The 26,455-nt window shown below is 39.8% G+C and overlaps 1 protein-coding gene across 1 annotated transcript in view; it reads right to left on the bottom strand.

Annotated features, from left to right (window-relative positions):
• FAT4 (FAT atypical cadherin 4) overlaps positions 1–26,455 on the bottom strand; it is a 131,031-nt gene that overhangs the window by 17,722 nt on the left and 86,854 nt on the right. The window contains exons 7-11 of the mRNA XM_064651482.1: positions 19,476–19,656; positions 15,931–16,181; positions 8,642–12,991; positions 3,150–3,254; positions 1,155–1,462 (exon numbers count right to left, since the gene is read on the bottom strand). Of these exons, the coding sequence (XP_064507552.1) occupies positions 1,155–1,462; positions 3,150–3,254; positions 8,642–12,991; positions 15,931–16,181; positions 19,476–19,656 (5,195 nt within the window). The remainder of the gene's footprint in view (positions 1–1,154; positions 1,463–3,149; positions 3,255–8,641; positions 12,992–15,930; positions 16,182–19,475; positions 19,657–26,455) is intronic.

Here is a 26,455-nt window from a genome sequence, read left to right as displayed (position 1 = left end):
CAGACCACAAGGAAATACATCCCTCTGCTGTTCTTGGGACATTTGTACCAATGGACATCTCACCCTGGACCTGAAGCTCTTCAGCAACAGCACCTTCTTCTGCAGCAGTTCCTGATGGGAAGTCACTACAAGGACTTAGGGGGAGCCATGCTGGCTAGAACAGTTTATTGGTTTTTATTCCCTACATCACTTCTAGCTTGAAATATATAAAACAAAAAGTGGAGCCCCAGTCATATATTACTCTTATATGACTTTAAATTCAAACATGGGAAGAATATGGGATTCCATTTCTGTTTGAGAAGGGAACTGTTGGGCAATAGTTAGTGATTATGGATGGCAAATAGATTTGGTTTCATTTCTAACTCAAACACTGTGAAGTCAAAAAGCTTGGCTTGAATTCAAAGAGCATTTGGTTTATGTTCTGCTTTGGAAATATTAAAAAAATCAGAGAAGAGGAATAGAAAACATTTACTGGAGAAAAAACGAAGGCAGGAGAGGGGTCAGAGTACTAGGCATATGGCAATCAGTTGTCCCAGTCCAGTTTCTGGCAGAGTTTCCTCCCTTCAGATACTTTCTGGGGGACAAAAAGAAAAGTAACTTCTCTCCTTCCCCCAAAAAAATTCTCATAACATAGCACCTTTTAACTTTGTACACATATGCTACAGAGGAAAACCAGGCTTTCAGTCTGATGAGATTGCTAAAATCTCTGAATTAGCTCAAGGAGGTCAGGGAAGCCTGGAATTTTAAGTTTGTCCGCTTCTATTTTCCAAATGTGGAGAAAAATTATTTTGAGGCTTTTTGTAGTTACTATGGTTAATTAGCATTCCTTGATAATCATCCCTGTAATCTGCACCAGTTAATTAGCCTCACGCGTAGTCATCTATTTCATTAATTATTCCTAGTTCTCATTTTTCACATTGAGAGGTAAGGGCACTGCACATGTTTTTTTAATTATACTTTATCTTCATCATACTAAACAAACACTGTAGGGCTTTGAGTCAGCTAGAGTAAGACAGAAAGGAGGGAAGTTTATCCCAAAGCTGGAGGTTCTGCTAGAGGACACAACGTTACTGATTTTATGTTCCTTGAGTGCACAGAGAAGCCAAAGTGATTTGGCTGAACTTGTCTTAAATCCTCATTTTAGCATTTCTTACCATTCCAGCCCTCCTGGCAATGACCGTGTGGAACTGTCCATCAGACACCCTCTTAGCTGCGGTAAGCTTGTATGTGCCACTGCCAAGGTTGTAGGAAAATCTCAGCCTTTCTTCTACTATTTCCAGGGCCAGAAATTCTGCCTTCTCTCCAGTTTGGTTATCGTAGTTATACAACAACAAGGCATTACTTTTTATAGTGGCAAACTTTATATAGATGTAATTATTGTTTGGATCCATACTGGGAAACTCCATGTACGACAGCTCTTCAAATCCATAGCTGTTCAGTTCACAATGATTCCCAAAAACACCTGTAAAATAAAAAGCAAAATCTGGAATCAGAGAGTTTTTTCCATCACTAAGCATTCTCCCAGGAACAAAGTATAGATGTGCTCCCAACATGGCTGTGATACACAAGCACTTTAAGGAACTCCAATGTATGATTAAAAACATACACTTTGAACAGAAGAATGTTGTTATCCAGAGGTGGGTGTTGAGGTACATATATTAAACTTAAAAATCAAGTTACAAAGGACAGATACGTCTACTGAAAAGCAAAGTACATTTCACTGAGCTCTCTGGTTTCTTTAGAAAACAACAAAACAAGCCAGTTTGACAGCTACGTCAGACATGTTAATTACAATCAGGCATTTATTAATCCAGTTATGGAAATGAATTTGCAAATTGAGTTTATTTTTCTTTCTCTAGCTGTTATCTGAACTGTTTCTCACTGGATGGTTCATTTTTTAGACTTCCGATAAAAGCATATGCGTTATTTAAACATTATGCTTTCTCATGTTTTTATTGATGTAAAGATTTTGGTGCATTCTACATCTTTCTTTTCAGATCTCTGTCACATAATTTCCCTTGATTTTTTATTACTGCAGCAACAATAAGAAAAAAATCCTGATTTAATTTATGAATATTAGCTACATTTACAATGAACTCAGGAAATTAATAAACCCTGAGGAAGTGTAAAATAAAGGAAATAAAAGAGAATAAAGAAGTTATTCCACATGTTAATAGAAAAACTTATCCAGCATTAGCTACCAATGCATATTGAGAACGATATGTTTCTGAGAGGGTTTTCAACAACCTTAAAACACTGTAAAAGATTTCTCAGGTTTCTCTGTTTTTTTATTAATCTGTTGCATTTACTTTCATACTTTTCCATATGAGCAATGAAAATTCTGGATTAATCTGCATTCAGAATCAATCTTGCTGCAGTTGTATCACGATACCTTAAAATATCTGTGTTGCCTTATGTTTTAGTTGGGTTCATTCCACAAACCAAATCTGGGATAATTAAATTCTAAAAATTATTAAACTATTTTGGCACTACTACATGCTTCTCCGATGGAAAATACTGACATTATATACAGCGGTCTTACTCTTCAGCTCTCCTAAAAATGTCTGTTATTCATCAGGAGAGCTTTGTTATCATCATACCTCCTCCTTCAGACAGAACTTTGGGATATCCTTGGTGGGAAGGTCCTTTAGCTCCGATCAAACTGTGGTTGAGATAAGTTCCTCCTTTAGGAAGTCACTGGTCTTGATTTAAACATTTGAAGCATCCATTCTGCTTTTGGTCAGTTATCTGTCTCTATCTATCTATCTATCTATCTATCTATCTATCTATCTATCTATCTATCTATCTATCTATCTATCTATCTATCTATCTATCTATCTATCTATCTATCTATCTCTCCTTTCTTATTTTTAGGCACTGAGTAGTTTGGCTGGATCTTGTTATGTTTTTGTGTCACAGGGAAAGAAGCCATTACTAGCAATGACAAAATAAATACTTGTAGCAATCACATCACTTTCTAATTTCCTTTTAAAGACGAGTGAGTTAATCAAACCTACACATGCAGTTTTTCCAAACCTTGAATCATTTCCAAACCAGAAATCATTTATGCGGGTAAAAATAAATAGCAATTTGAGAAATATAAATAGGGCAAGGGGAGATGAAGAGGAGAGAAGGAGGAAGGTACTCACCAAATGGGCAGTGGCAGTAATACCCCTCCAACCCACTTTGGCAGGACCCACCATTGAAACAGGGGTTGCACTCACAGTAGTTGACAGTGGAGTCACACGTTTTCCCTGTGATTAGGGAATAAAAGCAATTTCCAGGTCAGAGTATTCAGGGCAATAGGGAAGTCAGGTTGGTATGTAGGTCACAAGGTTATGAACCAATCCTGAACATATGGCCAGGAGAGAAGGTGCCAAAGACTGGCTGTGGGATGGAGAGAGAAAGCACAGACAGGATGCTGGGCTGCTCCCAGCCCTGGTACAGGTATAATATGTGGGCTGGAGATATTTACTTTACTTTTCAAGTGTCTCATTGTAATTATATCATATAGGTGTATTGTTTTTCTGACAGAATTCAATTTTATTTATTTTTTTTTTATCAACTGGTGTCCATAAAAGAGAGATCACGAAATTAAAGGCAATGCTGAACTAAAAAATTGTAAAAATGTATCTTTTTTTCTCCCTGTTGAGTGCAAGGTGCTCATTAGTGCAAAGGAGATACAGAGAGCCCTCGCTGGACACTCTACAGGGCATGCTGAATACAGGCTGCTATTGTACATTACATGATTTTTCTTATTTTCCCCCATCAATTAAAATCTCCTTCCTGACTTGGAGGGGTAACAGTCCTCTGGAGCTAAAACAAGCTCTCCTGTACACAGTCCTTTCCTAAGCAGACATTGTCGCATGTGGTAAATATTATTCCCCAGAGAATAAACTGAAATCACGTAATTCATTTCAGCAAGGAAGGGAAAAAAGAGAAAAAGTGAAGATTTTAACAGATACCGAATACGGACACAGGGATTATTTGTATAAAAATAAAATCTTCTTTGTATGGAAACATTAACTACAAAATTATTGATCTTCATTTCTAAGGTTTTCATTGCTTGGCTTTGATCAGTTTAGCAGCACTTCCACTACATCTCACTCTTGGAACCCATCTCCCTTCTGCCAGCAGTGCCTGTGCTCAGCAAAAACTTCAAAATATCATCATGTTTGTCCCTCCTGTTTAACTGCAAAAACTGGCAAAACCAGCTAAACTCTTTCAGACCTGTCCTTGAACTTCCTCTCAGCCAGGATATATATATAAAGCAAGGGCTAAGACTGCCTTAACATTCTTATTGCATTGATAACGAATTATTTTATTTCTTACATTATATATATATATATATATATATGTTTAAGTTAAAAGTACAAGATGAGCTTGCATAGAGGGTGTCCATCCTTATATGTCACATACGTCTTATAATTTTACATCTTACATGACAGGAACACACAATATGCAGTCCTTAAGCATTGCTGGTCCCTGAAACTGTAGAAAATCAGGACTGTGCTATATGCACTCTGCTACCTTTTTCAGAATTTCATAACTTGAGCCACCTAATAAAGAAAACTTCTTTTTTTACCCTTCCTCTACTTTTCTGCTTAACCTACAGTTTGCAAGCAGTTCTTCTGTGTGAGCAGCAGCTCTCCATGTGTGACTGCAAGTGGGATGGAAATGGAGCACTGGAGGATTCCTGTGGTTAATACGTAACTTGTAGATTCACCATAAATCCAGGAAACTTTTCCAGTGTCTGAATCTAATTATGCTTTGGGGGTATTTATTTATATTTTATTCTCTAATGGGCATGACTGAAGGATGAGCTAACTTCTTATGTTAGATTTTGCTGTTCTCTTTGTTTTAAAATTATGGTCCACAGTACAGCTCTTTGACTTACTGAGGAGAACACACTGCAGGAGTTAGGAAGACATGCTTAAAATACTCAGTGATGTTGCTTAATTTTCACAAAAATCAAGTGTAGCTCATAAGGCTTACTCAGATTTTTGCAGTTCCATCTAACTAAGTACTCTTCTTTTTCTCAGCTAACATTAAAGCTGACACATTTGCTGAGTCAGTAAGAGAATATGGATGTTTATTTTAGTTGCACATATTTTAACCAGTGAATAAGAGCATCTTCATCATGTTTAACTATTGTTTAAAGAATTCATGAAACCAATAACAGTGAGTTTAGAATAACAGAATTATAGAACCATAGAATGGTTTGGGTTGGAAGGGACCTTAAAGATCATCCAGTTCCTACCTCCTGCCACGGGCAGGGACATCTTCCACCAGACCAGGTTGCTCAGAGCTCCATCCAACCTGGCCTCGAACACTTCCAGGGATGGGGCATCTACAGCTTCTCTGGGCAACTTGTGCCAGTGTCTCACTATCCCCATTGTAATAAAATTCCTTCTTTTATATAGTCTAAATCTGCCCTCTTTTAGTTTAAAACCATTAACCCTCGTCCTATTGCTACAGGCCCTGTCTGCATTTATTTCTACTGTTTTGATGCAGGAGAAGATGAATACTCTGGTTTTATTTGGACAGCATAAAGAATTAGGCTAATCATATATGCTTGATTAGTGTTTCAGTGTATCCAATCAAGCAAGGTGAAGGAAACATCTCAGTCCATGTTTTGGGAACCAGGGAAATCCCAAAACCAGGGCCACTCCATAGCCCTCCAGTTCAGATGAAAATTGCAGTTAGTTGAGTTTATAGATTGCTTCTCAGCTGAAATGCTGAAAGATTCAGGATATTCACTTCTGTGTCAAAAAGATCGTTTTCTGAAGACCTTGAAAATTAGGAGAATGCTGGATAATTGATAACAGACAGCATTCAACCTTTATCATTCATCACCTCCAGCTGATGATATCATATGCAGGGCTTATGCAAAAATCTAATTTCCTCAGATTTTTTTTTTTAATTTAAAAATGCACCAGGAACAGATACCAGCTGAATGCTCTTGGGTTAAATTTCAGCTGATTTGAGAATTTTAGTTTTTGTGGTTTTCTGTGTCCATCTCTTAAAGTGGTTGTTCTAATATTCTAATCTTGCATTTGAAACAACTTCACAAACCTACATTCCTTCATCTTAATGAATCTTGGAAAACAGGAAATGAAGGGTTCAAAGGAAGGGCAGACAACTACTGTAAATCACAAAGCATATTCCCTCCAGAAAGTGATTATTTTAAAAACAAAACCTGATCATCATTAAGAGATGTAATTATAACGGATTGCTTAAACCCTAATGATGTTGCTCTGAGGTAATCAGTCTTTATAATCCTATCCAGTGAAAAGAATGACATTACCTTTGCAGTATGATGAAGTCAAATGCAGCTGACAAAACATAATAAATCAAGGTTTTCCTTGACTCTCAGTTTTCAGGTACGCCATTATAAAGGTCTACAGCTCATGTACTCTAATTTACAGTGAACAGAAAGTCTGTCTCAGAAAATACTAATTTCTACTTGTATATAGTACCATGTAAATATTATTTTTTTTTACCAACCATGAAAATTCAATTATGTGACTGTGTTTTCATTCCAAGAGAAGCAGCAAAGCTATGTATATGGTGAAGTGAATTAGAAATGTCTTTTTTTTTTTTAATTTGTTGTTGTTGAGGCACTCAAGGTTTATAATAATGAAGAAACAGTTTCAGGCTTTATTTTTACATTCACTGTAGTTATCTTTAATCATATATGAATCAGGATTAAGAGCCCAAGCAGCAGTGTTCTAATTCGGTGGCATGATAATAATGACAGAATAGCCTCTATGTCAAGCATTCTCAAACAATGTGTATTCTGACATTTGTTTGCAAAAGCTATTGAATATTAAATTTGCAGAATTTCAAATATGCTTTTGCAGAACATAAATGTCTAAACATACTGCATGCTAACTGTGATCTTTTCTATTAAGTTCAGTTGATACTAAACTCCAAAGATATTTTGGTTTTTAATTACACTGGTGCCATTTCTTTTCTGTCTTGATCAATTAGTCTCAGGACACTTTAATAAATCTTGATTCTGTAATATCCAACCGATTAAAAAAGATCTGACTCCCAAATAAAAATGTCTGCCCTGGTGGCAGTCTATTTTAAGGTTATCTGTGTTGACAAGGAGTTTAAGAAAGCTCCTATCAGATGCCACATTTAATTCATGGCGTGAAAGAAATCCAGCACTTCAAACTCTAAGTCTCTCATCACATTTTCTTGGTAAAAATATTCATCTTTTTTTTGAGCTTGTCACACGTAGATCTTGATTTTTTGCTGACATAAGGGTTGAACATTAAGATATGAGCTTTAATACTAAAAGAAATCAGCTGGATGTTTCATTAATGTTTTAAATTATAGTCTAGAGGTATATACTGTAGTATGCTGCTGGAGATAATGAAGTATTTGGCTTCATTGCAACAGCAAACATATGCCCATGTAATCTCCAGTGCTAATGACCTACAGAGTTAGAGGGCATAGGTGCCCTTAGAATTTTTTTGCCAAGCTCCTGGCAAAGTAATTTGATGCACTAATACAACACGAAATAAAATTCTGGATTGGTAACTTAATCAGAACTGCTTGTTAATTAACAGCAATTGCTCCTGACCTGAGGCTCAGGAGTACAATTTGTGGAGGTTCATGCGAAAGATCATCAATGTCCTTGATATTGCACGATGTACCCACTGCTGCAGCTGTGATTTAAATTAAGTATTTAAACATTTATTTTGAAATCGATTAACTTTCTTCTCCGCATTATATCCTGTACTGATCTGGTTTAAGGAAAAAAAACCCAAAGGGACAATGGATACTCTGATCACTCCATGGGCTACAGGTGAGTTTTGGTGGCATTGGTGGCAAGCCCCAACACCCACACCATAATGAACCCAGCTGTGTTGCCCTGGGGCATCTGCAATACAGAAATATTCCTTTGAAAAAGCATAAGTAATCTCTGGTTAGATTTTTTTTCTGACTTCTACAAAAAGTGGCCATAACACTGGTTAAGATTGTTCAGACCTTCCTTAAATATCATACTCATGGCAGAAGCAAAGACCAGCCTGTTTTTACAATGCTGCTGTGTTTGAGTTTATTAAATATTAGAGAAAAAATACTTGGAAGAGGTAGAAATGCCACACATATTTCTGTGCTTAGCGAAAAAAAAAATGACAAAGGGACATTTACGGAACATACAGGTTGATCATTTTGCCTGAATTCTGGTTTTTCCTATATCCTTCATCTGTTTTCTGTCATGTATGACTGTAAGCAATTTCGAGAAGAGGCTGTTTTCTTGCTTACAACACTTCTAGCAGACTTGAAATTCTAACACAATATGCATAACAATAACATGAACAGAAAAATCATACTTAAGCACTGGAAATGGTTTCTACACATTTAATAAATTTAAATAGCTCTTGTAAAACCCTTTCTGTTCCAATGCATATCAGGTAAGCGTGATTTGCCTGAGGACAGAGCTAAAATAAAATAATACTGTGAGCACCTGGTCTTCTGAGTTTTCATAGCTATTAATATGTCATTTTGCATGACCTCTTCATCTACTGGGGATGCTCATATTCAGAAAAACTTGTGCTAAAAAGGTGCATTTCCACCCTCTTTCCATCCCTTTCGGCTTGTAAGGTATAGAGAAGTAAAAGCGTACCTGTATATCCGGTTTTACAAACGCAGTTGAAGCCTCCTGGGAAGTTCTGGCAGGCGGCACCATTTTTGCACGGGTTGGAAAGGCACTCATTAACATCCCTCTCACAAGCCATGCCAGTGAACCCCTCTGGGCAGCTGCACGAGAAGCCTCCCACCAAGTTGTGGCAAGTCCCATCGTTGTGGCAGGGGGAAGGGAGGCACTCATTGATGTCGGTCTCACACAGACTCCCATCGTACCCTGGCATGCACCGGCACACAAAGGGTCGGAGGGGCTCGTTGGCCACAATGATGACGGGGATGCTCTCGTGGGTCTTCAGAGCTGGGCCCACTGCCAGCCTCCTCAGGCAGCTCCCTCCATTCTGGCAGGGGCTCTGCAGGCACCAGTCATGGTCCACAGCCTCAACCCGCACCCCGCTCTGGCGGAAGAGGACATCCTTGATGCTCTCAAAGAAAGTAGCCACACCGCTGGGATTCACGTACTGGTTGTTGCCGCGCTTGATGGCCGCCATCAGGAAGGTGTGGTTGCTCTCCTCGTAGAGCCCATAGAGCTGGATGGCAGTGCCCAGCCCCGTCAGCTGGGAGCTGGCAATGCGCAGGAAGTGGAGGTAGTGGTTTGTCAGGAAGTCCCGCACGCTGTGGGCGCTCAGGCGAAGGAGGATGCTGTTCTCAATGGTGGTGTTGCTGAAACCCGTGAAGAAGATCCGGACGCTGCTGGTGACAGCACCATGTAACCCATCATTGCTGAGGACAGCCAGGTCAAATGTGCCATCTGTGGACCTCGCCTGCGAGTGCAGCTCACAGGTACCTCCGGGAATGCTGAAGAGGCTGGTGACTCCTGAGGTGAGTGAGCACTGGAAGCTGTCTAGCACATCTGGATCCTGTGGCTTTACGTTGCCCAAAATTCCACCTGGGAAGAGGTTGCCGTAATAGTGAACAAAGATTTCTACCGTTCTGGGCTGAGATGGGTTGTCGTTTTGGTCTATTACCTTGATATGCACAGTTCCCGTGGAAGACATCTGAGGGACACCAGAGTCTCTCGTAATCACTGACAGGTAGAAATCGCTGATTTGCTCCCTGTCAATCTCCCTGGTCGTTGTCAGAACGCCAGCAGTGCTGAGGCTGAAGTAGCTGGTTGCAGGACCAGTGCTGAGCAAGTAATACGTAAAAGGACCTTGGTTGGGAGGAAGATCAGGGTCTGATGACTGAAGCGTCATCACAAGAGTTCCTGCACGGTTATTCTCCATGACTTCTCCTTGGCTGGCGGACAAGGTAGGGCCGTTGTCGTTGATATCTTCCAAAGTTACCAACAATGAGGCACTTCCTGTAGCAGACGGTGTCCCTGAATCAATGGCCAGCACAGACAGGTTGTAGACAGGTAGCGTTTCTCGATCCAGCTCTGCGGTGACTGTCACCTGTCCCGTCTGTGGGTTGATGGAAAAGGCGCTGTTGTCATTGCCAGACCCAATGAAATAGGAAAACCTGCTCCAGCTAGGGACAGAATCTGAATCAAAGGCACTAACAAATGTGACATGGGTGCCTGGAGGAACACCCTCGCTGATTTGTATATTGTAGGTTCCTAAGGTAAAAACAGGAGGATCGTTGGCATCCAGTATAGTGATATTAACGGTTACTTCATCTATGTCTGCACCACGAATGCTCCCCAAATTTTTTGCAAGGACTTTCAAAGAGATTCGTTCTTCTTTTTCTCTGTCGAGAGGTCCTGAAACATATATCTGGCCACTCTTCTTATCTATCTGGAAGCCCTTCTTTCTGCTGTTGCCAAAGATAAGGTAGTGGACTTCTCCATCAGTTCCCATATCACGATCACTTGCAAAAACTTCACCTATGACAGTACCTTTGGAGGCTGCCTCTGAAACCTCGAAATAATAAAGCTTGGACACAAAACGGGGTACATATTCATTTGTCCCTTCTAACTGGATATTGACACTAGCAAAGCTGCACCTCTCTTCATCAGGAACATTGAAAGCCTTTACTGTTAAATGGTAACTTTGCTTTGTTTCATAATCTAAAAATCCCTGGGTGGTGATTGTTCCCGTATTGGGGTCAATGACGAAGAGGTCACTGTCTGAGGACTGAATGGCATATGCAATCACAGCGTTAGGTCCAGAGTCAGCATCAGTGGCGTTTAAACAAATAACAGTTGTCCCACTGGGGGCATTTTCTAACACGTTGGGAAAGTAGTCCTCAGGGCTGAATGCTGGAGAATTATCATTCACATCAACGACATTAACAGTGACACTGCAGTAGCCTGTTCTGGACACCCATCCTCCATCCATGGCAGTAACAACCAGCTCATGCTTTTGGCATAACTCAAAATCAAGTGGTTTTGCTAGTGTCAGTGTACCGGTAGTTGTATTGATAGCAAAGAGTCCAGCTTCATTTCCAGAGGAAATATTATATCTAACTAATCCATTCATAGCAGCATCTCTGTCTCGTGCTGAAACTGTCCTGATCACCGTTCCAACAGAGTGACTCTCTGGGACAGTAACACTCATACGGCTCTGGGAAAACTCAGGTGTATGGTAATTTTCTTCTGTTACTACTATTTCAACAGATACCTCGGAAGAGAGTGGAGGATTACCTTTGTCCTTGGCTTTCACTTTAAACAGGAAGTTTTTGTTCAAATCAGCCATTAGTGAAGATGACACAGAAATCCATCCTGTACTCCTGTCCAGCCTGAATTTATTAGTTTTGCCCTCCTCAGAGATAAAGTACTCCACCTCAGAATTCAAGCCAAAGTCCTTGTCATCCACGGCAGTAACTTTGATTAAGTTTGTGCCAACCCTCACATTCTTAGTAACAGGAGTGAAATATTTCTGAGCAAGGAACAGTGGTGCGTTGTCATTGCTGTCCACTACGTTAATGGTGACAGTTGTCTCACTCATTAATGGGGGACTGCCTCGATCTGAAGATGTAACGATGAAGCTGTGCCTATTGATGTTGACGTTGCTTGAACGGCTGGAGTTTTGGTACCTTAAGTACTGCTTGTTGAGAATTTCCCCCGTGGTTGCATTAATGCGGAAAAACTCAGACTGGGATTTTATGAAGTAGAACACTTGGCCATTTGACCCTTCATCTGGATCGGTGGCTGAAACTTGGGTGACCTTTAACCCAATCCCAGGAAGCTCGGGGCACTCCAGGTAATAGGATGGCTTTGTAAATCGTGGGGCATTGTCATTGACATCCATGACAAATATGGTGACATCCGTGCTCACAGTCCACCCAGAGTCATGTGCAGAGACCCTGATCCTGTAGCGGTCAGTGTCCTCCCTGTTCAGTGGTCTGCTGATGGTGATGTCCCCAGTGCTGGGATTTATGGTAAATGGGAGACTCGTATCCCTTATGGAGTACCTACTGATGGCATTCACCCCAATGTCTTCATCTGATGTTGTGACCCGGGTTACTGTAAAACCCAGAGGTGCATTTTCAGGGACAGAAGCAGTGAATATCTGGGAAAACCTTGGAGCATTGTCATTTTCATCTAAAATATTAATGATAACTTTGACAGTCGTGCTCTGGAGCGGAGTGCCTTTATCTGAAGCTTTTATGGTTAGTATGTATTGAGACAGCTTCTCCCTGTCCAAGGGTCTGACACTCCTGATCTCACCAGTGGCTCGATTGATACTGAAGCTATTTTCAGTATTGCCCTCAATTATTTCATAATTAAGCTGTCCATTTAGACCACTGTCCCTGTCCACAGCAGCCACTGTCAGTATCTTCCGTGGGGACAGGTTCTCCACTATTTCTGCAATGAAGGGATCTTGCTCAAACTCTGGCGCGTTATCATTGACGTCTATCACCGTTACTTCCAATTTTTTGTATGAGGAAAAGGGAGGAAATCCCATATCTCTGGCCTCAATCCACATCACGTATTTCTGTATGGCTTCAAAATCCAAAGCCCGCCTGACAGAAAGCTGTCCTGTCACCTGGTCGACCAGGAAAGTGCTGCCCAGGTTACCACTGGCGATGTAGTAAGACAAGGAACCTCCTCTGGCTGAAGATCCGGAGATAGTGGTGACAACTGTACCGACTGCTTGGTTTTCAGGGAATGTGAAGGTCTCCTGATCTGCCTGAACACGAGGGAATTCAGCTTTGTTCACGAACCTCACAGTGACAGTGGTAGAGTCTGTCTTGGGGTACCGGCCGCCATCCCTCACGTGAACAGAAATGGTGACTTCGGACTCTCCCTCCAGTGGGTTTGCAGCCAGGATTGCCCCCCTCACTGAATCAATGTGGAATTTCTCTGAGTTTTTCCCAACAAGGGAATAATGGAGCTCGGCATTGGATCCGGCATCTGCATCGGTGACAGTCACAGCAAACACAAAGGAGCCTGAAAGGAGAACAAAGCTAGGTCAGTCCTTTAATGAATGCACCGATTGCGGGAAATGTGATGCCAGATTTTCTCTGGAAGCATATCCTGCTCTTCCTTACACTGCTCCAAAAATGAACTTCCTTTTTCACAACATGGTAAGTTCAACAAGGGGTAGGTGATTTTTTGAGTCTGTAAGACATGCAAGCAGTCAAAAAATGTGGGTTCAAAAAACAGGACTCTGCATTCACAGATGGATGTACTGATCTCAGTGACTGCACTCGAAAATGGACCTGCAACCTTTTGGAAGCCTATCATCCTACTACTTCTAGAACACTGACACTACGAAAGCCATAAACCTAATAAGATTTAATGCTACTTTGATTTTTTTGTATTATTCATATTTTATTTATCCATGCAAAAAACCCCCATCAAAACTGGAATTCAAGGACTATTAAGGTTACATGAGTGAGCAGGCAGCACCCATAGACATTTATCCTACACACCCGCCTTCCCTTATAGTCCCTTCTCTTCCCATTCCCCAGGTGCTGCTCCTTTCTCCCCACTAGCCTCTTACTTCTAAGGGTATTCCAAGGACAGCAACTGACAGCACTGCACTTTTAAAAGCATGCTGGCCTTCTGAGAAAGGGGTAAAATAGAAATACAAAACTATTGCACACTGTTACAGTAACATGAATACATTCAGACATTTCAGGTCTTCTGAATTTATGCTTCACAATGAGCTTGACTATATTGGCACCATTTGCATTAACCTCTCCATTTGTCCATCTGCAAGGAGAATCCAGGGTGTCCTTTCTCACTGGACTTCACAGATCTAATGCACAGCACGCCTTTCAAATTTGACACTGTCCAACCAATTGGCACAACACTCTGTTGATGCTTTACTGGTACTAAAATTTAGAAATTACCCACTCATGTATAAAAATCATGTTATTTTCAACCTCTTAAGGCAAAATCATTTACAGGCAGGAATGACTTTGACAGCACCCCTTTAAACCACACTTCATGTCACTATTTGTCATGTGCAGTGATTTGCACTTCAGGGGCAGGAATATTTAGACAAGAACAGTATTCAAACCCATGTGAGAAATGGGACAGGAAGAAATGAAAATTTGTTGCTTCAGTTATGTAAATTATATTATTAATTATTATTACTAGTTTCCCCTTTTAAACTCGATTAAAAAAATAACAAGGAAATGAAGATTTTTCTTTCAAAATTTACACAAGATATTCTGTGATTGGAATAAAAGCAAAAGCCATGGTCAAGATTATGTGAGTTTGCTCTTTTGTTTTTTCTGAAAAAGGTATTTCAGATGCTACATTCAACTGCACTAAAGATGTTGTTTGGGCTTTAGTGGATGCCATGCCTGCTAGCAACATCATTATCAACACCCTCTCAAAATAATGTGAAAAGATATTAATATTTCCTTTTAAAAGAATAAAAAAGTGCATTTATCCCTAGATTTCTGCTAAGTTAATAATACAGTAAACATAGCTTAGGCTTTCTATATGTTTCTAGTTATGAGAGATTTCATACAAAAAGTATCCAAAAAGATATGGCCAGAAAACATCACTTCAACCTATGTGTACTCCTCACTACAAGCATTTTAAGAAACACCCCAAAAAGAACCAGACAAAGGCACTGTGCCCTATTCAGAATACACAGATTCAGCAATGCAATAATAAAATAATTTCATAATGTTGTTCTGGAAACAGGGAAGAATTGTAAACAAATTCATTCTTCCATAAAAAGGAGAAGTATTTGCAATTGTTTTAAATTTAGAGAGAAAACCAAGACATGGAAATAAGCCTTTTTTTTTTCTTTTAAAGGAAAATTTGTTTTGTAAACCATTTGTCTTGGAATCCTCTTTGCAGGCATCACATATCCATGTATGTGTAAGCACGTGAAAACACAGCGTTGCCAACTTCCACGGTCAACCTCTCCAACTGCAATTGGGTGAATTTGTGGCAATAAAGTGATAAGATTATAAAATCCTTTTACTGTTCTGAGATAGTAGAGATCCTGGTATTAGTTCATTTTAAACCTTGGAAAAAATTCTCAAAATAGGAGAATCACTAAATTCTCTCCATCTTCCTGCAAATATACATATTCTCCTTTCTTTCCTCTTGAAATGCCAATTCAGCAAATAGAAAATATTAGTATTTTTGACTTACCCATTGGTAATGTATTTATTTATTAGGCTTGTTTAAATATAAACTAAATCAGAAATTAACTGTTGTTTTGAGTGAAGTCACATTAATTTGCGTGTAGGCTTCATAAAAGGAAGGTTTCTGCGTGGCTTCGCTTTTATTTTATTTTACCTCACCGCTTGGCTCAAGCGAAAGCAACATAGTTAACATCTGTGATACAGACACAGCCTTTCTAGAAGAAGTTGTCAAAATCCTCTTTAAAAATTTCTCAGGGCAGAAAAAGAACATCAACACACAGAAGAGACTTTCTGAAATAAAAAGAGGCCATAGTCTTCCTAACCCTGGTAAAATAATTTAATCATTTGTTAGAGTGGGTGCTCATTTACACTGTATCTGCTTTACATAACTATAGGAACATAACTGAATTTAGATGGCAGGAACACACTAAAAAAAGATTGTTAAACTGTAGGTGATATATTGAGCCTTGATATTCCTCTTTTCCCATGCAAGATGAAGATAATACCAGGAAAACAGTTGCAGAGGAACATCTCAGAAACATACCCTGTGGCACAACTTTGCATTTCATTAGTTGCCCAGAGAAGTTGTGGATGCCCCACCTCTGGAAGTGTTCAAGGCCAGGTTGGATGGGGGAACCTGGTCTCGTGGAAGGTGTCCCTGCCCATGGCAGGGCAGTTGGCATGAGATGATCTTCAAGGTCCCTGCCAACCCAAACCATTCTATATTTACGCAATCCAAAGTATCCCAAGCAGTGCCACTCATCAGGTTACCTGAGGTGGTAGGTGATGGGATGTGGGTGACGTAGGGATGGTGTTGAAATTTGGGTGGGTTGTCGTTCACATCAGCAACAGAGACGAGCACACTGGTGGAACTGGAGAGAGCCCTGGGGAAGCCCCCATCGCTCGCCACCACCACCAAAGTGTAGTTCTCCCTTGTCTCTCGATCGAGGAGGGCACTGGTGATGATTTGTCCTGTAGATGGGTTGATTGTGAATTGTGAATTGCCACCAGAAAGCCTATAGCTGTTTGAAAGGAAAAACAAGGAAGAAAAATTTGATTATTATTTCAAAGTAACCATTTGCTATATTCTTCAGACCACCATGCTGATGGGCATCAATAGACAGCCAGATTTGCTTCTGACTGCGTATCTGTCTTCACTTTTTTACTCTTCCATATTTCAAGGCCTGTCAGAAATGACATTTCTGGGGATTTCCAAGCATAGTGCTTAACACAGAGTTCTAATACATAAGTAGCTGACTGGGTCCTTTGATATTTGGAGATATCATCGGAGACGTATTCTCAAAACTGCCTGCTGGAGTACTGATTTCCCTGAGCTAACGCAGTAAGCATTACTCCAAACAGCTGACACACCTCTTAACTGAATCTGCAGCATGCAACTAGAAAAAATATTATTTTCTGAAATGAAAGTATGACAGTTTTACAAAATAAAATGAGGATTTAAAATTCATATTGTTTCCCGATACTGAGCCAAGTTTTGTTGTTCAATATTTCAATGTTAATTCATAGTAATACATTGCAAATTACTAACAGAGCTACATTAATAGAGACTAACTGGGATAAGAATTTAACCCTTGGCTGGTGTATATGTATGTGCCCACATCCCTGAGTGCGTGCAACAGCGTGATTTGACAAGAACTGACTTTGTGCTTATTGCAGGGCTATCTCTGGCTTCCTAGCACAGCGAGTTTGTTCCTTCTCTTGGAATGCTTACCCAGTTTTTGTTCATACAGAATAAATCTCAAAGATATGGTGGAGCACTGGGCTGTATTTTTAAAGGTAACTGATTAATATTACATTTTTTATTAATTCAGATAACAGATTTTTGACAGAACAATGGAAACAAAAACTAGCTGAAATGAACAATTCTCACATTCAGCATCGTAACCCAACACAGCTGTGGTTTGCATTGCTCCTTCAGAGAAGCACAGTAGCAACTTTTTTTGAGGTATATGATTCTATGAAAGATTCAGAAGAAAGTGGCTTTAATGAAAGAGATTAATATTCCTATCTTCACCTCTTTAAAATCAGCACAGGTTACGACAGCAATAACACAGCCCAGAAGCTGTACCAAGAGGATTGAGAGCCAGCCTGTGTAATAAGCTGTGGCAACTTCTCATGTTCAGTCATTAATCTCTGCACAATGCCACGAGCATACTTTAATTGCCTAATTATGATATAATATGATGGCCATATGTAATTATTCTCCAGCCATAGCAATGTGCATCTAAAATGGAAAGAATGTGCACAAAGCCTAAAGCACCACTTAAATCTCCCTAAATAGCAGCAGCACAGGCACATTTCATCTGTGATTTGCAATGATTTAACCCTGCATGAGGTGTTATAGAAGACAGAGACCTTCTCTTCTGTATTTCCACATATATATAATGGCTGAAACTTCAGCATGGGAAAGATACTATGAAAATCTTTAAACAAACCCAAAGAAATAATAAAGAAACTAAATTTTTCATAAGATATTCTGAATTATATCTGAGTATGACTGCATGCAAACCAACTGGACACTGTGTGTCTCAATACTCTACCCAAAAAAACCCAACCCAAACCAAAAACTGCCTGCAACTCTAATGGTGACAACTGGCATAAAAGGAATTTGATCTAAGCACTTAAATTCTGGCCTTTTGACTATTTGTCTGTGCTGACCCCTCTTATCTACACTATCTTTAACAAGACAGCTCAAGTGTGCATTGCCATTTACAACCCCATCACCCTCCTTTCATGACTCCACAGGTTATCACCAGAAATAAGAGGAAAAGAGTCAGTATATATGGACAGGTAACAGTTTTGCACATTAACCACTTCTTGCAAAACACAGCACATTTTTTGACTTTACATGAAAATATTAGCTAAGGATTGTACACTCTTGGAAACCAAAGGTTTCATTTTGAAACAGAGTCTAAAAAGATTGAAAAGGAATTCTAAATGCTCAACACCTCTGACAAGATGACCTTATGTTCTGGTTCTTCTGGCTTTCACCAGTTTTGTAATACCAGTCATATTTTAAGATCTACTTTAAATGCTGAATCTGGACAAATTCTGTCCAAGACAAACAAAGTCTTTTCCTGAGTCTAAAGAGTGTAAAACAAAACCTGAAAACAATTTTTTAATAGCTACTTATGAAGGGAAAAAGTATTTTTATCAACTAATTCTATGATGAGGTACTGAGTGAATGACAAAGACTAATGGCAGAGATATTAAAGAAATTCAAGCACAGTAAAGAAATCTGAGAGCACTCTGATAATTTCTGATTACGGGACACAATCATTACAATCATTCATACTTTGCATGGAATTCTTTTTTCTAAAGGAGCTGCCAGAAATAGTTTCTTAGACTAAGATGGAATAAAATTAAAAGCTTCATTGTTTTACAATTTAAAAAATGGTAATTCTGGATGATTTTCAAATATCTAAAGATTCCTAAACATCAAGTTTCTATTTTTGGCTTGTAACTAGTTTGAAAGAAAATATTAGAGTATTTTATAGACATTGCTTTGCCATAACAGAGTTCTGTTTTATTTTACTTCCTTTCTTTAGGCAAAAAGTGACAACCACAGTGGCATTCTTATGCTCTTTGAAGAATGAACTCAGGTGAACTAACAAAAAAGTAAATACAGAATCTGCTTTTATATCCTGTTTTGTAAGTTTGGAATCAGTGATGTTTGCAGCCACAACAGTTAAATGTGATAAGGTTACCTATGTGTCCTTCTGATTAATAACTAATACAAATCTGCTTTGCATTCCATTTTGCAATATATCAGTCCTTAGTGGAAAAATCTTAGGCTTGTCACTGCCACTCAGCATCTTCATTACTGTTCTCTGCGACACTGGGAATGGCCAATGTTCAGCCCAGCGCCCAGCTAAGTTCCATCAACTGAGCTCTGCAAAAGAGCTGGAATTTAGAGCAAAAATGCCAAATTCTAGATTTTTACTGTTTTTCTGAATGTCATATGCCTCACCGTGTGCAATTTTCATGTTAAACTGAAGACATTTATTGACCAAAAATTTACTCAAGGAGCCTGTTGGTTTTCAGTGAAAACTGCTCACTACATGAAGAGGTGTGAATGCAGCAGCAAGGCAGGTAGTGGGTGCAGGTGCTAGTTAAGCTTGTTTGCTTTTCACTTAGTAAAAAATTAAAATAACCCTGCAACTCTACTTGTGCTTAATATAATTCTAAAAGCCTAAACAATAAAAACACAGATTTGCCAAAATAATTTAGTTACACATATACATCCGTTCTATTGTGTCTTACAGCTTTAAGGCATGTTGGTGTTAGACACCTACCTAATAACAGCATTTGTAGAAGCATCAGCATCCGAGGAGTTTACGAGCAAAATATCTGTCCCTGTAGGAGCATCCTCCAGAACAGTGGCAGAGTACATGTTAAAGGCGAATGTGGGGACATTGTCATTGACATCATCCACTGTGACAGCAATGGTTCCAGTGCCAGTGAGGGCAGGAGATCCTGCGGGAAATGGGGATAAAAGTGCTAGAGGTTACAAATACCAGCATGCTAATCGAAGGTCTGCCAGCCCTGATTTAGAGCTGAGCACTCGAGCATGTCACAGTTCACAGAGCAAGAAAGCCAGTTCACAATAGAGGACAGGGTCAGGTTTGTTTCAAAGTCATCTTGACATAAAGTACAAGTTGTGAAAGATGAAAAAAAAAGTTGTTATTCTTCTTGCTCCATCTAATTCCAGAAATATTTTGTAATACAAGCTCAGTGGAAAAAGATGGTCTTGGAACTGCTCAGCAGCCTTCCTGTAACAATTAGGACCAGTTTGAAGATGTGGTTGACTTTCCTATTTCTCTGCGAGAAGACCTTCAAAGGTGGCACACTGACAGATGTGAAGATTCCAGCCCTCAATTTATTTATCCGCAGAACAAATAGAGTGGAAACTGTGGCAAAACACAGATTTCCGCATGGCTTTTCCACTGCCGGTTGCACCCCTGACCCGGGGAGACCTTTTCGGAGTGGGTGAGAGGGTTGCACAGTCTCCAGCCCTGTTCAGACTCATTTTCTCCATAGAAGCAACCATCTATAGCAGCAAATAATGCTCGCTCCGATGGGATACTGGCTTACGGGAAATTGGACTGAACTTATTTAACCTACGGCTTTCATCCTCCTCGTTATTCTAAACTTAACTCTGATGAGCAGCAATGAGCAAGAAATAGTATGTTTATTCATGTGCAATCTCTCTGTATTTATTCTCTTAAGCTTTTCCTTTGTCAAATCCAAAAAAAGACAATGAAGAGTTTTACAAGTTCATGTTAGTTTTGTCAGTCCATTATATTTCTTTTCAGCCAAGAATCAGAAAGACATCTTTTGCTAACCAAATTCTTCACTGAGGGTCCCTGAAAAAAAGAGATTATTCCTTTCTTTAATACATGGGAAGGAGAAGGAAAAAGTGATAGCAGAGAATAAACGCATGAGTTATGGCCCCTTTTACTCAAAAGACAGATGATGACCATGCCTGTTTTACCCAAAATTGCATCTCTTTCCTCTTCAATCTCAAAACAGATACAATTTAACATTTGCTGGACTGGGAAAAAAGAGACAATAATGAAATGCTTTGGGCCAGATAGTGGTCGAGTCCTTGCTGTGAGGCAAACATATTACATGGAGCTGTCATTTGACGGAACACAGGCAGCCCTGTGTGACCGCCCTCGTCCTTCCAACCCAGCAGATGATTGGGTCACTGCTATCCAAGGTTATTGCTGGACCCAACCTTCGGGCTGGGAAGGAGGCAGGCTCTGCTCTTGGGTCTCATCTGCTCCTGGCAAGGGCTCCAAACACAAAACTCTTATATAAAAGAAGAAATAACGACCCATTTTCCCACGTGTTAACCCTTGCAGGTTGAAGAAGCACCACACTGCATTGCTGGGAAGAAGCTGTGAGCAGCTTCTGCACGGGAAGGAGGCTTTTCACCACAAAATGCTTCACAGCAACTTGGTTTAATGCGCAAATGGGCTGAATGACAGATTTTCCAATTGAAAGGTGTTATAAATATCACCAGGCTGAATTTGAAGCATGCTGATCAGACGGGAAAGATCACGATGCCGAGGAAAGAGCGCGCAAGCCACAAGTGTAGGTTTCACATCATGGCCGCACACAATAGAGGCCTTTCTCTGCTCGAGTCTGAGGTAATTCATTCTGCCAATTAATACACTTTCAGCCAGGAGGGTTACATTAAGGCAATAAGTCTGACTCATTTTTTAGCCTTTTTTTTTTTCCCTCCCCATTTTGTCATTTAGCCAAACACATATAGATAGAAAGTCCTGCAGAAGTTTTCCTGATTGCTGAAATATTGCCTGTGAAGTGTTTATTATTACTGCACTAAACGAAAGAGAGTCCTCGGCGGTGTTTGCTGCGTGTGTCATCAAGCTCTGGCCTTCCAAACACATTTTACTGACATTCATCTCACAGCTAATGAAATGAAAGGTTGAAAGCTGTTAAGTTTCACAGGTGATTAAACAATTTATACATAATTCAGAAATTAATCTTGGGTAAGTCACATTCAAAGAGCATCAGTAATGCAATTCAGTCTGGAAAAGAAAGCTAACTCACAGCTAAAACCTGAAATTCCTTGTTTTAAATGTATTTGCTACGACAAAGCCAATGCTGGAAAATTCAAGCTATCAATTTAGTCACAAAAATGAATGGAAGTGGCAGCAACTCCATAGGTAACCCAAGGCTGGGGTGATGGGACTGGCTCCAGCACAGCTCTGCAGGCTGACCCAGAGCTTGGGCTTGGTGCTGCACTAGCTACGCTCACAGATCTGATGGAAAGGGGAGAATAGGAAGAACATGTTCACATCTGCTGGCAAAGTACCGTGTGGACAGACATCAACAGCAAAATGCTGGGTTTGTTCTTCCTTCTGCATGGCTATTGAATCTTTGGTCACTTAATGGAAACAGCCCAAAGGGATGCCAGATGTAATAGCTCCTTGTGAACTATAGATATTATCCTGCTCAGGATCACACTGACATCGGCAGCTTTTGACCCAACCATTTGATTCCCACCAGCCCTGGCTCTCTTTCCTCTTCAAGGAATCTGAATTTGAAGGGTACCAAACAAACAAACACTCCAAGCGTCAAATCCCAGCCCTTGCCTCAGCCCCCTATATATTCCATGCCCTCATTCTCCAATTCCACTTCCTGCCTGGAAGTGTCTACAAGGCACCATATAGTGCAGTATGGGCACATATGTATCAGCCTCAAAGTGAATAAACCAGCCATGGTTGAGTGCCATACTAACAAAATTAGCTGGGGTAACATAAGTAACCCAGATCTCATTCAATGCTAGCTTGTGGCTGCATAGTGCTCACAGAAACATTCCGCAAGTCCCATATAAATTCAGCTGTTTGTAACATCCCAAGACACTGCTCTCCAATTCAAACCCCCAAACCTTTCTCATCTTACTTAGATGGAAAAACTCACGTATTTACACTGGTTTCCTGTCTGGGTAGTTATCCAAATATGCTTTTTTCCCCCTTAAGTAAAATATCACGTCCACAAATTTACCCCTTTATTCTATTACACCAAAAAATAAAGTTGCAATTTTACAGAGAGTCCTCAAAGTTTTTATTCACTTGAAATTAAAAGACTAGCTCACATTTCTGCAGTTACTGAGAAATATAAGAAGAGGAAATTACAAATGAATAATTTCAAATGGAAAAGAAATAGTTCAGCGCCAAATTCTACCATCCTCAGTGAACTTCCAGTGAAAGTTGTGCTTGCATAAGGACCACAGAATTTGGCCCTTGGTAATAAGCAGGTTTCATAAAATGTACATGTCATATTTGTGGTGAGAGAACTAGTTTCCATGGTCAGGCTGAGTTCCCAGATTTCTTAGTTATGCTTCGATAGCAAATCTTCCCCAAGTCAGATATCTTATTATGCTACAGCATCAGCCCTTATTTTCTTCAAACTGCACTTAATATTTTGCATAAATAAGTGTGGTAAATTTTGTGTAAATTCTGCAATATTAGCCAAACACTCAAGATGACCCCAAACTTACTAAACCAGGCATGTTACAGCCTATCTAAAATTGTTGTACACAGCCACACAAGCCTTTGAGTACTCTTACAAACAGCCCCGAGAGCTAAAGCCACAAAGAAACATACACTTTTCCCTTAGTGAACTTGCATTAAAATTTCTATAATTTTTCATGAAAGTCTGAACTATTTCTCAGAAGCAGCAACTATTTCTTTGTCAAACACTCCTCATTTAGAGCATTTCTCTAGTGTAATACTACTAGTAGGCTTTTTTTTCCAAATCCCAAAATACCATATCTCACAGAGGGTCAGGATACACATGTTGGAAAAAAAAAATTCTAGAAGGACGGAGGAGTGAAAGAACCATCAAATGATGAATAACTAGAGAACATAAAGTTAACTACATGAACTAAATGGGAGAGATCAGATTGACTGTTTCTGTTCAGTGCATATCAAACCTTTAAAATTTAAAAGACTATGACATTAATGCATTTTTATTATTACAAATATCCCATCTCTGTGTAGAGTGGTCTGTTTCTATGAACTGAACAGCTTATTTTCTAGGTGACAGCTGTACATATATATTAAGCAGACGGTCCTACAAATGTCCAAATGTCATTGTTGACATAAAGATTAACCTGGGATAGTGTCAAAATAGTAACACTGAGTTCAGGAAGAAAATTGCTTCCCACGGATGTTCTTCCAAAAATTTCAGCTTTTTTGCTTACATCTGCAAGTAAACATGTGTCTGGGGATGAAGAGAAGGAGCAGACCTTGGGAGCCTGCTCCCCAGAGGCCCACGGTGGAGGGCGAGTTACAGGGGGAGGTTATGAGAGGCCACCTTAGGCTTGGCCAGTGCTGGGCTGTGGTCCCTGTCTATGCACAGGACATTTGAGGAAGTGACATGAAGAAACAGCATGGGGAACATGGGTCAGGCAGGCAGGAGTACGGGGCAGGATCTCTCTCGTCCCAGCAAGATGGGACTGGCAAAGAACTATGAGCAGGTTTCCTACCCCATTCACCAATGCTTGTTTGTGGCTTATCACCACAGAAGATATTATGATATTTGTAATTTGTCAGTTTAGAAGTTATAACAAGCCCTTTCAATGTTTTTCTCTCTCCGTCCAGGAGAAGGGGGATGAAAAATAATGGCCATGTGCAGCAACACAAGTAGAAGAAAGGAAACAAAATGCAGGAAGGTGACAGAGAGAGGGAGGGAGAAATACCATTTAAACTGACAATTTGTACTTTTCTGTATCTGGATAACCAGCAAAGAGAGGACAATAAACCTTTTTGGATGAACTCATCGTAAGTCACTCATTCCCCTAACTGGTGCTAATGCTTCCAAGCTACAAAGTCTTCCACAAGGGATGCAAAGACTGCTTTCACTTTCACCTTGGTCTACACATGCACCCTTGGAAGAAGAGAGAACCACATGCTATCTTCATCCACCTTGTCCCGGGGAATGGGGAAGGTAAGATGTTTTGGCTGCCTGTAATCCCAAACACATGGCACCGTCTGCTCCGGTACATGCTCAGCTCTCCACACTGCAGTAGGACACCAGGATGAGTGGGGAATGATCAGAGTACATAGACTGAAGTAGTAAGAGAAAACCATGGAAGGAAACTTGCGAAGGAACTTAGGTTTTTCAACAAAGCTCAGGAAAAGATGATGCTATTGGAAATTATCTCGGCTGTGTGGTACTGTGTGGCTCACAGCAGAAATTAGAAATAGGAGAACGTGTTCAGCACACCATCCACATATTGTTTGAAGCTTTAATGGCTTCTGGGTCCTGTCTGCACCACGGTTAGCACAGCAGATAGTAAAATGATCATTCAGAAAACAGGAACTCAAAGGTTTTCGCCAGCATTAAAATATCAAAATTATATGCTAGAAAACTAACAACAAACTTAAGCAAAAAACCCAGAGATACACTTCGCTAAAATGAAAAAAAAAAAAAGGATTAAAATTAAATAAAGTGAATCTAAATGACTAATCAAGACTCATACTGCAGGCAGTTTACCATGTTTTGCGGTAAATTAAACACATCATTATCCCGAAAATTGGAAACGATTTAACAGAAATGGAATTTTTGCCTCACTGAAACGTGTTGCTTTGCAACAAAGCGGATTTCACTTCTCCAGTCAAACACTCAGTGAATGAGTCCCAGGACTAGGAGTTGTATGTGTTATTACAGAGCATTAACTTTTTCACTCAAGTAAACAAGGTCTTTCTCACAATAAAGTGGCCAATCTTTCTAAATGCATTTAAATGCAAACAGAGTGTGCTGAGCCTCACACAACTGGTGAGTTTTAAAATAAATATGGAGCTAGATTAAATGAAAATGCAACTAGCTTCCATTACACTTTGAATTTTTAGTGCACACAAAGCTTGATTTGGAACATGGCTGAATTTAACTTATTTTCTAAGAATACAAAAGTAACTGCGCATGTGAAATGAGAAAAAGAAGTAGTTCTTTTTACAAGATTGCACCACAAATATTCATCCTGGCTGGGTATGTTGACTGTGCTTTGTTTTCTTCTTACTCAATTTTTCACCACAGGCTTCCATGCTAAGTCTTAAAAAAACTGGTGAGTCTAGATTATTTTGAGACAAAAGCTGAAATAAGTAGCTAATAAAAAAAGATAATAACAAGCTTAGAAGAAAGCCCTACTCTCTCAGTTCAGTAGGTGACTGGTGAATGAGACCATGCAGGAACTCAGATTTTCAAAATTTCTGAGTGTGTCAAATCAGAGTTTTTCTCATATTTAGGTACAAAGTAGCAGTTGTTGCCAAAACTGATTTACCAGAACTTCTACTTCAAACCCCAAGGGAATAGATAGACAACTGGGACAGATCTGCACTTTTGCAAGGACTATATAACAAGAAAAAAAAAGGGATTTTCCATACTGCACCAGATATTATAAAAGTCAGTATCATCCCTCATCTGGCAGTCTAACTAAGCTGGGAGAAAGCAGAACTAGGTTTGAGAACATAAAACATCAAAAGTAAAGAAAAAATAAAACTAATCACTAGACTGGAGTTCAACCTTGCTCAAGCAATGACATGTCCACTCTGATGCATGTGCACAAACACAGATGCTCACACCTGTTTGGAGAGTGTAAAAGAAAACCTTGTCCCAAATAGTGATGCAAGATTGGATCTCTCATCTGGTTTTATCCACATGGGTTTTAAATTTGGATACCAAAATTCCTTACTGGCTTCATCCTACGAATTCATTAAGCTCTGGAGCTTCACAACAGGGA

Source organism: Pseudopipra pipra, chromosome 4 (genome assembly GCF_036250125.1).
Source record: "Pseudopipra pipra isolate bDixPip1 chromosome 4, bDixPip1.hap1, whole genome shotgun sequence".
Lineage (NCBI taxonomy): Eukaryota > Metazoa > Chordata > Aves > Passeriformes > Pipridae > Pseudopipra > Pseudopipra pipra.
Note: the sequence above shows the minus strand (reverse complement) of the source record. Positions and strands in the feature narration are given on the sequence as shown.